General features: G+C 40.7%; 1 protein-coding gene across 1 annotated transcript in view; it reads right to left on the bottom strand.

Moving 5' to 3' along the window:
* The window catches only part of LOC144971561 (uncharacterized), a 79,667-nt gene extending 70,539 nt beyond the window's left edge, over positions 1 to 9,128 (bottom strand). Inside the window, exon 1 of the mRNA XM_078912605.1 lies at positions 8,282 to 9,128. Within this exon, the coding sequence (XP_078768731.1) occupies positions 8,282 to 8,387 (106 nt within the window). The 5' untranslated portion in view covers positions 8,388 to 9,128. The remainder of the gene's footprint in view (positions 1 to 8,281) is intronic.
* Between the last annotated feature and the right edge of the window lie 872 nt (positions 9,129 to 10,000).

Here is a 10,000-nt window from a genome sequence, read left to right as displayed (position 1 = left end):
TACAATTTCTCACTTGCGTCAAAACCTCAAACATGTAACCAATCACTTCATGACGGTATTACACACCTGGGCCTTACATTGATCATTGAATTTAAAGCCTAGATTTTAACATTTGAATTACATGAAACTCTGGAACTTATTTATCTCATTTCCGTGGATTTTCCATACTCAATGCCCTTCACAGTGTTTCATCTACCCCCCCCCCCCCCCCCCCACCCCCACAGCAGTTCACGGTGAACCATATTATTTCCATATTATATCAAATCGGCGGCCTGTTTGGCGTTTTTATTGTTGCTTCTTTTTGATTGAATTGACACTCTTACAATCACTGCTTTCTGGCAGAGGTACTCATTCACACATGAGTAAAGTAAGGTTTTATTGAAAAGTTGAATGTGACTCCTGCCCGATTACAGTTGTTTCTTTTTTTTTTATAAAGACAACGATGTTACTGGCCGATGTTACAACGATTTTACTCCTAAGTGCAATGCATGAGAAATTGTGAATAAAGAGACTTCTCCAAGTAATTAACTTTGCATCGCCAAGAGCAAGCCTCGAACCAGGGGCCTATCAGTTCGAATGCCAAATCACACCACATACCACAAACCCGCACAGACTCTTGTTCTTCCACATAATTTCTCCTTCCTTCACAGTCTCATCGTCACCGCTTAATGGTTGTCTATCTCAATGATCCCAAAATATTACACGTCAGACAGATGGGAGGACAACAAGAGATCGAACCATGACCTATGAGCAAAATCTCTATCCTGAACAGTAAGGGAGTTGTGAAGAATTTCTACACGATAAATCAGATTAGATATTATAGGGGGGTGGGGTAGGGGATACACGTTCTCAAGGTCGGGACAGTTTCAAGGCCAGAGAATTTCCGACAAAAAAATGACACAATAACTTTTCTGCTGTTGATTTTCTGAAAAACAAAATAACGATACGTGTTGAATTGTAAGCTTCGATTTATTAGACGAAGATAGACTAAGGACGAATGATATATCTCATTCGTGTTTTATTCATCGTGTTATGTTGATAGAGGGGAACCCGAAACGTCCACAGCATCTGTCTTCTTCTAATAAATTGAAGCTTACATACAATTCAACACGTATCCTTATTTTTCTTCTTCGAGCTTGAAGCAGCAACATTTTGATTGTAGGTATTCTGGAAAAACGTGTTTTGATTTGTCATTTGTCAGGTGTACGACAGTACGTGTCAGGTCACCAGTAACTTGTAAAGTTAATTGTCTGAAGGGTTTCAAACCTGAAACACTTGGGTGGTATCCAGTACGTTGTTTATTTTTGTTTGTTTTGTTTTAAATTGTTTTACGGTGCTTGCGACACATATAATGAGATGTCAATTCAGCGCCATTAGGTGGCTGTGTGGTCAGTTGGAATCACGTGACTTCAATATATAATGGGGGCTGGCTGAGACTAGCTTGTGTACATGTGGATGCCTAGAGCAGACGATGGAGCACATCCTTAGAGAATGCCAGGGTGGGCCCAGCTGCACTAACCATGACCTAAGAGTCTGCTCCCCAGTGGAGTGGGTTCGGTGTTGGAGCGACAAGCTATGATGATGATGATGAATATATAAAAACACTTTTTGCTATCGAATTCTGTCACGAATCATTCAATTTACTTTATTAAAGGACACTATGTGGTCTAGTGGTATGACACTCGCTTTCGGGTCGGAAGGTCTTGGGTTCGAGCCTCGCTCGGTGCACAGTTGATTCCTTGGAAAATGCTCTTCACTCACATTCTCTCAACGTACTTATGTGTAATATGAGTACCTGACAGTTAACAACGTTGTCTCTGTCAGAAAAAAAATTGTAATATCGCCTAACTGGCGTCATGTCTCGCCTACATATTACGTGCTGCTGTTGGCCCGAGGCCCCTTGCAAAGCGCTTTGGGCATGTTTAGTGGATATTGCCCTATTTAAAAGCTCAATATTTAAATTGTTTCACCCCTTTGTAATTAAAGCGATTCATTGCAGCATCTTATAACAAATTATTTGGAAGATGTCAAGCAAAACAAACAAGATCCCATGTTTTTGAAAGATCATTTTTGTGTGTTTCTTTCTTCTTCTTCTTTTTTGTTTTTAAAGAAAGAGAGTTCCATATAAATACTTTTTGAAAGTGAGCAATCCGAAAGGATCTACTGACCCGATGACGTCTTCGCCAAACAAGCAGCTTCGAAGTAAAGAAGCTGATATACAGAGATAAAGGAAAGGACATGGAACGAGATAAAAAAAAAAAAAAAAGAAAGTTAGCTCAGGATAGAGAAGGATGGAAACTGTTTGTCTGTGGCCTATACCCTGAGCCAGGGTGAAAATGATGATGATGATGATGATGATGATGATGATGATGATGATGATGATGATGATGATGATGATGATGATGATGATGATGATGATGATGAAGCTTTTGTTTCAATCTAGAATGATAATACTGAGAGATCCCAAGTGTTTGTGGATAGATACACAATCATCTGATTTAATCAAACTATGTATAGCTCTCACATAGCCAACATTCACAAATATTTTCTCACGGAGATACAAGCTATTCTTATCACACATGTCTTTAGCAGGTAAACACAAGTAAACGTTTTAAGGAGACAAATTATGGCAAAAATTACCCCACGATAGACTTGTCCATTAAGGTAAAACGTTTTTACAAACAGATATGAAATCAACGCATGTGCAATAGAGCAGCGAGTAAGAAAACAAAACCAAAAGTAAATAGAACAAAAGAGCGAGACGATGAAATAACGATTAACGATGCGAAGAGAGAAGAAGGGAAGTGGAACGAAGTTCAAGGACGATTCCAACCAAAACGAATACACATAATTTCAGAGATGGCGTGTCGTGTTATCATAATCAAAAGCATTCATCTGTTATCAACGCTTGCACGGGCCTTCTTTATGACAAAAACAAACAAGAAATGAAAACCAAAAACAAAACATTTCTTTTCCAGTGTTTTCGTTTATCTACATAGCACCGATGCCTCGGAGGTCAAGTTCATGTAAATATTATGAAGCTCTCAGCACATTTTGTAAACAATGACAGAGGACAGCCAGGAATTTAGAGAAACAAGACAAAGAGACGGAAAGTATGATGTTATGTCATTCTTTACATAAAGACCATTTACATGTCATAATAATGATGATGTGTATTTGGGTAAAATACAACATCCGCCAGCTGGCTATAACGTACCAAATACATAAAATGATGTATGTAACCTTGAGCGTTTATCGATAGTTCGTAGATGACGTCACTCAGGTATTTGTTATTGTTTTTTGCCATCCGCGTTTATGAGTAATGCTCACTGAACTGTATTAACCTGACTTTAAACGTTCATGGATACACAGAGTTTTGTGTGTTGGTTCGTTATACTTCCGGATGGCAATGTTGTGAGCTTCTTAGCCAAGCGCATACTATCTATAGTCTGATTAATATAATATGGTGAGAATATTACACTAATATTGGCTGTCTAAAGACAATAACAAAGAGATGAGTGATGTTAGTATCCTTCCTTCTATATGGCTGAATCGATACAAACAAAAGCACTGCCGTACTCTGGAAAAACACATATTTTAAAATTTGGCCAGAAAAAAAAGATGTCCTTCAAATGTCGATCGATTTAAATGACCCTCATCTTGGCAAAAACTCTCAAACTTGGGACTTCGCGAAGTCTTATGTTAGAGAATTTATGCCAAGATAAGGGGTTGTTCAAATCGATCGATATTCGAAGGACGAGTTTTCTGGCCAAAATTTTAAATATGGATTTTTTCCAGAGTACGGCATTGCAGTAGTTGAATGATAAGATGACATGACCAGAAACATGGAAAATACAGTGGAATCCTGATAAAGTGAACTCTGTCTGACCATGAAGATTGGTAGGTTGACTTACAGCAAGATTCACTTTATCCATTATCAGTGGAACACACTTAGATAAAGAACAGAACATTTGGGACCAACAAGGAGTGTTGATTTCAAGCGGAGGTTGACTTTAAGAGTGTTGACTTAATGCGGATTTCACTGTACGATACGACAAATTACTGAAAAGACAACCCAGACGGATCAATTGATCGGAAACGTGTCATATTCAGTACATGTCAGCCATGTTAAATAATTAGGTGTGTTTTTTCTCCGGATCCAGACCAATGATAAGAGCGCTTCCAAGAAAACAAAGGACAAAGTCTGTCTTTGTACTCGTAGAAGACAAAAAAATCAAATCGTCCCTATGAGACATACATGTCTTTCCATAGGAACAAAGACTTTCAAATTACGCAATTAAAGTATGTGTAATACAACCCTTAACCGGAATAATAACATTAAAAAAAACACAACTTTTGTCCTTTTAGTTAGACCAATAGCTATTAACGTGCTCAAAACACTTTACAAAGGGACCCAACCTAACAACAACCTGTTTCAAGTGCTCCAACGAGATTGGTTATGCCCATCCCAACTCCCTCTCTCCATCCCCCTTCTCTTCCCCCCTCTCTCTCTCTCTCTCTCTCTCTCTCTCTCTCTCTCTCTCTCTCTCTCTCCTCTCTATTTCTCTCATACCCACTACCACCCCCATTTTCAATAGTAAAATACCAATTGATACAGACAGATAAATACAAATACAAATAAATCAATCTTATGTGCCTAATGTGTTTTTTCACCCCCCAAATTTCTGTTTTCCCAGCGATGTGCTTTATTTTGAGCATTCAATCCCACATAATGTAAGTTTTATCACGGACTTTTGAAAGGAGACTCCTAGCTTATTCTTAATGCTTGATAAAACGAGAAGAAAGAAGGAGAGCTAAGAAATAGAAAGGGGGGGGGGGGGAAATAACACGAAAGGGGGATTGGAGGGGGGGGGGAGGGGGGGTGGAGAAAGAAATAACCAATGTATTAAATACCTTCACAATAGCGTCCAGTGAGAGAAAGATTCAAAACACTAGTCTTTTAAAGGGTTACGTTTTGAATACCATATTTATGTTGATCGTTAGGTTATATCTATTGATTGATTTATGTTTCTATACAATATTGACACTCCTTGAAAATGGGAGCTAGGAGAGAGATAGATAGATAGAGAGAGAGATAGAGAGAGAGATAGAGAGAGAGATAGAGTGAGAGATAGATAGATAGATAGATAGAGAGAGAGATAGAGAGAGAGAGAGATAGAGTGAGAGATATGGGAGCTAGGAGAGAGATAGATAGATAGAGAGAGATAGAGAGAGAGAGATAGAGAGAGAGATAGAGAGAGAGATAGAGTGAGAGATAGATAGATAGATAGATAGATAGATAGAGAGAGAGAGAGATAGAGAGACAGATAGAGAGAGAGATAGAATGAGATAGATAGATAGATAGATAGATAGAGAGAGAGAGAGAGAGAGAGAGAGAGAGTACATTGACACAAAGTAACCTAACTGGTAGACTGAAAATACTGACAAAGCACATTTTATTCCGAAAACAACTTCAATTTATAGAGAGATTCTCTATCTATTTATTTATCTTTTTATTTATCTATATATCTCCTCTCTCTCTCTCTCTCTCTCTCTCTCTCTCTCTCTCTCTCTCTCTATCTATCTATCTATCTATCTATCTATCTCCCCACCCCACCCCACCCCACCCCCCATCCCCAATTGGTTGTCAACATAGTCTCAAACCTGACATTTCGAAAATGAAAAAAAAAAACAAAAAAAAAATAGATCTAAACTTTATAGAGTTTAGAAAATAAAAGTGTATTCTCATCTGAATCTATGAAAGAATTTCTTTTGATTTTTCGTTTTTTTGTTTGTTTGTTTTTTTTTTTTTTTTTTTTTTTTTGTTTTTTTTTTTGTTTTTTTTTGTTTTTTGTTTTTTGTGTGCAGCTATGACGTCCTGTGGTATGAGACTCGCCTTTGGGGTGACGTTGGATCGCAGCCTTACCTATGGGGTTCATCTCGAAGGGGTTGCTCGGAAGATAGAGAAGCGGAATAGTCTTCTGAGGAAGCTGGCGGGATCGACTTGGGGCGCTAGCCAAGCGCTCCTGAGAACGTCCGCCCTGGCACTATGCTATTCCACCGCGGAGTTTTGCGCTCCAGTGTGGGGTAGAAGCAGAAACGTTGAGAAGGTGGATGTAAAACTTCGCAAGTCGATGCACATAGTGTCGGGAACGCTAACAACAACCCCTAGAGAATGGGGCCCGATAATGGCAGCGATCTAGCCCCCCCCCCCTCCCCCCCCCCCCCCCCCCGATGTCCGGAGGGAGACCATTACGGGAAACTGGCTGAGTAAGATCAAAGAGAGAGGGAATGGGGATACCCCTCTCATGCGCATAATGGACGGTGCCCCCGTTTCGAGCCGAAATAAGTCCCGGCAACCCTTGTACGCAGAATCCCTGACTACGGACAGAGCTGCACATACGAGATGGAAGTCGGTTTGGACGAATTCAATCCCTCGTGGGGGCGGGGCCCTACACTCCTCTAAGCTTGGTGAGAAGTTGCCAGGCTTTGATACCAGTAAGAGGAGACACTGGGTAGCTGCGAATCGACTTCGGTCGAGGAGCTGCCTAACGGCAAGTGCGTTACATCGGTGGGGTCTAACTTCCTGTCCAATATGTCCACGCTGTGGGCAAGAACCCGAGACGGCAGAGCATCTAGTCGAAAGGTGTGTTGTGACGATGCTACCAGGCGGGTTTGCGACGGTGCACGAATTGTGAACCATAAGAAGCTGCTGCCTTTGGACCGATAGATCAAGTGTTCAAGTCCGGTATAGCTAAGTCCTTGGAAAAGGCTGTGTACTCATATTGTATCACCGTACTCAAGTGTAGAATGAGTCCCGGGCAGTTAGCAGCGTTGTCTTTGTCAGAAAAGAAATATGGTAGTATCGCCTAACAGCATTATGTTTCGTCCTACATGTCAAGTGTTGCTGTTGGCTAGTGACGCCTTGTAAAGCGCATTGAGCATGTTTCAAGTTATATCAATTAAGCTTAAACTGCAATTTTAAGCATCGGGTTGACATCAACTTAATTCCGTTATGAGACAATCAGTCACTTATATAGAAGGAACGAACTTGACGTCTCTCAACTCTTTGTTTTTGTATTTAGACAGCCATTTTTATGAGTTATTATCACATAATTCTATCAATATAATTACAAACGTTCTTTTACGATATATTATCCGGCTGAGGGGGATGTTGTGAGTGTTTTACCTATACGCATAGCATCAATGCGTTTACTTTGTCGGCCGTGAATGGGGGTAGGGAAGGGGGAAGGGAGGGGTGGGGGGTTAAGCCTGGTTCAGAGCTGGTGGAAATAATTTCCCGTTACGTCATCTTCAAAGCAGGGCTGGCAGTTGTTTTGATCAACACCCGCCACTACTACAAACCCTCTACCCCTACCACAAGCCAAAATACTCCCCCCCCCCCCCCCCCCCCCCCCCCCCCACCCCCATCCTGACGTGCGCATGTTATGCAGCTCTGATAGATTACCAAATTCGCGTGATTTAACATTTTTGGTTTGAGAGTATTTCCATGACCCTCATCTTGGCAAAAACTTCTGGAAGTCCCAGGTTTGAGAGTTTTTGCCAAGATGAGGGTCATTTAAATCGATCGATATTTGAAGGACGAGTTTTCTGGCCAAATTTTCAAATATGGGTTTTTTCCAGAGTACGGCAGTATGAATGAGACCAAAACGATTTGGGTTATCAGACCCTACAATAAGTAAACGTCGTCCGATCTTCATAAAAGAATAAAACAACACACATTTACAACGAGAGAGAAAAAAGAAATGAAAACAAGCAGCGAAAACTTTACTGTGTAAACCTGGAGATTATTCAGTAGATTTAGAATTCGTTGGAGGTCCCGGTAGCACAGTTGGTAGAACACTTGCTTCACAAGCAAAGGGGCCGAGCTCGATCCCGAGTGAAGTCGACATTGTCTTTTCTACTGACCCTCTTGTCCATTCAGCAGTGAATGGATAGCTAGGAATGTAATGTCTAGCGGAAAACACTTTGTGATAGACTAACGTCCTATCCGGAGGACAGACAGTAATTGCTTTTGTCCGTTTCACGATGTGGAAACCGGGATAAACTCCGGCTGCAAGGGGTCTGAAGGGCAACCTTTTAAAAAAAAATTAGATACTTTGTAACTCGTCTCTACTAATTCATTGCTGTAAATTGATGATGAAATTTACGACAAACGGGTAATCAGACATATAAATCTATGTAAATCATCATGAATTTATGAATGAAATCACAGCTATGATACATTATGAATGAATTTACTACCATTACTACAACTTACCCGTGTGGGTTAAAAGAATAAACCCGTGGGTCACGTGACCAAACAAGGCCAGAAATAGTAACACACACGGTGTCTGGAGGAGACAAACACACCGGTGTTTCTCCATGTTCACAGATGCGATGAATGGCCACTAAACACAGAGAATTATTTATTTCCACGGGTTTTCAGATGATTTTCACGACAAAAATAGCATGGTAATTAATAGAATGGGAGAAATTGCAATCACAGTACAGGATAAATCCACGCAGAAAGCATCTATCTGTATTCACTTGGTTTGTGTTTGTATTGGTCCCGTTGAATAAACACGATTTTAATTAAAATCAAAGCTTTAATTTGAATACATTGAAAACTTTAATTAAAACAAAATAAACAAAGCTGTAGACAAAACGTGTTACACACCACACAGCATCAAATGAGTCACAGTTTGATATTCTAAATGTAACACACAACGGAATGTGTAATTGGAATCGTGTTAGATTGGATCAATTAAACTTTCCCCTCGTCAATTCCACGTAGCCTATACTACACACCCAGAACAAATTTGACAACTGATTTTCTACTTATCAACAAGAAAAGCATTAAAACCAGCTAAGTTCAGCTTGTCCCGGGCTTGTTTCGGTGTTCCGCTCCGCAACTCTTACAAACATGACATAACCCAAGCGTAATATTCTGGTCTTCATTCAAAAGCGATGTTGTTTTTTATTCTACACCATTTAACGTTCTTTCTTTTGTATCTCCCCCAAGACTTCTACGATCTGTCGCTCCGTCTACCGTCTTCCTTCCGTTCCATTAACTCCCCAAACATCGGCGACCGTCCGTCCATCCCACACTAAACACTAATAAATACATAATAAGACCTCAATTGCTTGTATTTTTATCGTTCTCCAATCGTTGTCGCACAGAGATCGCGTGCCCCACGCCGTCGGTTCGCGTCAGGTGACTGACAGACGTCGTGCTCGTCTGCTTCCCACTCCACACAAAACGCAAACTCAAGATCTGTAATTTTTACTCTCCTGTCTTCATTCTATCCACAGAAGTCCGTGCTTCTATCCTGTAGACAACCCCCATGCCTGGACCCCCCCCCCCCCCCCCCCCCCCCCCGACTCTTCTCCCCCCGCCGTTACGAACTTACATTTCTGCATGCCCCCCGATTCCCCCCCCCCCCCCCCCCCCCCCACACACACACAATATCTGTCTTTCCCTTTCACACCGTCCACTTATCTCAAATGTTTTCATCACTAACAACGTTTCTCACCTTAACGGCCTACTAGTTTAATAGAACTGGACGGGAAGAAAAAAGAACAGTGTGGCTACTTTGGATTTAAAAAAAATAAAATATTGTCATTTGTCGCTCATTTACCAAATTATCCTTCTCATTTTTGCTATAGATGGTTCGAAGTTGACGTCACTCAGGTCGTTGTTATTGTTTTTTGCCATCCGCGTTCATGAGTAATGCTCACTGAACTGTTTTAACCCGACTATAAACGTTCATGGATACACACAGTTTTGTGTGTTGGTCCGTTATACCTCTGGATGGCAATGTTATGAGCTTCTTAGCCAAGCGCATACTATCTATAGAAAAGATGAGTCGAACAATGCCAAAGTGATTAGAACTCTAGGAAAGCATCCGGAAGTATAACTGGCCAACACACAAAACTTTGTGTAACCATGATCGTTTATAGGCTGGTTAAAACAGTTTAGTGAGAATTACTCATACAC

The sequence above is a fragment of the Berghia stephanieae genome, chromosome 1 (assembly GCF_034508935.2).
Source record: "Berghia stephanieae isolate SIO BIC M18660-M18661 chromosome 1, UCSD_Bste_1.3, whole genome shotgun sequence".
NCBI lineage: Eukaryota > Metazoa > Mollusca > Gastropoda > Nudibranchia > Aeolidiidae > Berghia > Berghia stephanieae.
Note: the sequence above shows the minus strand (reverse complement) of the source record. Positions and strands in the feature narration are given on the sequence as shown.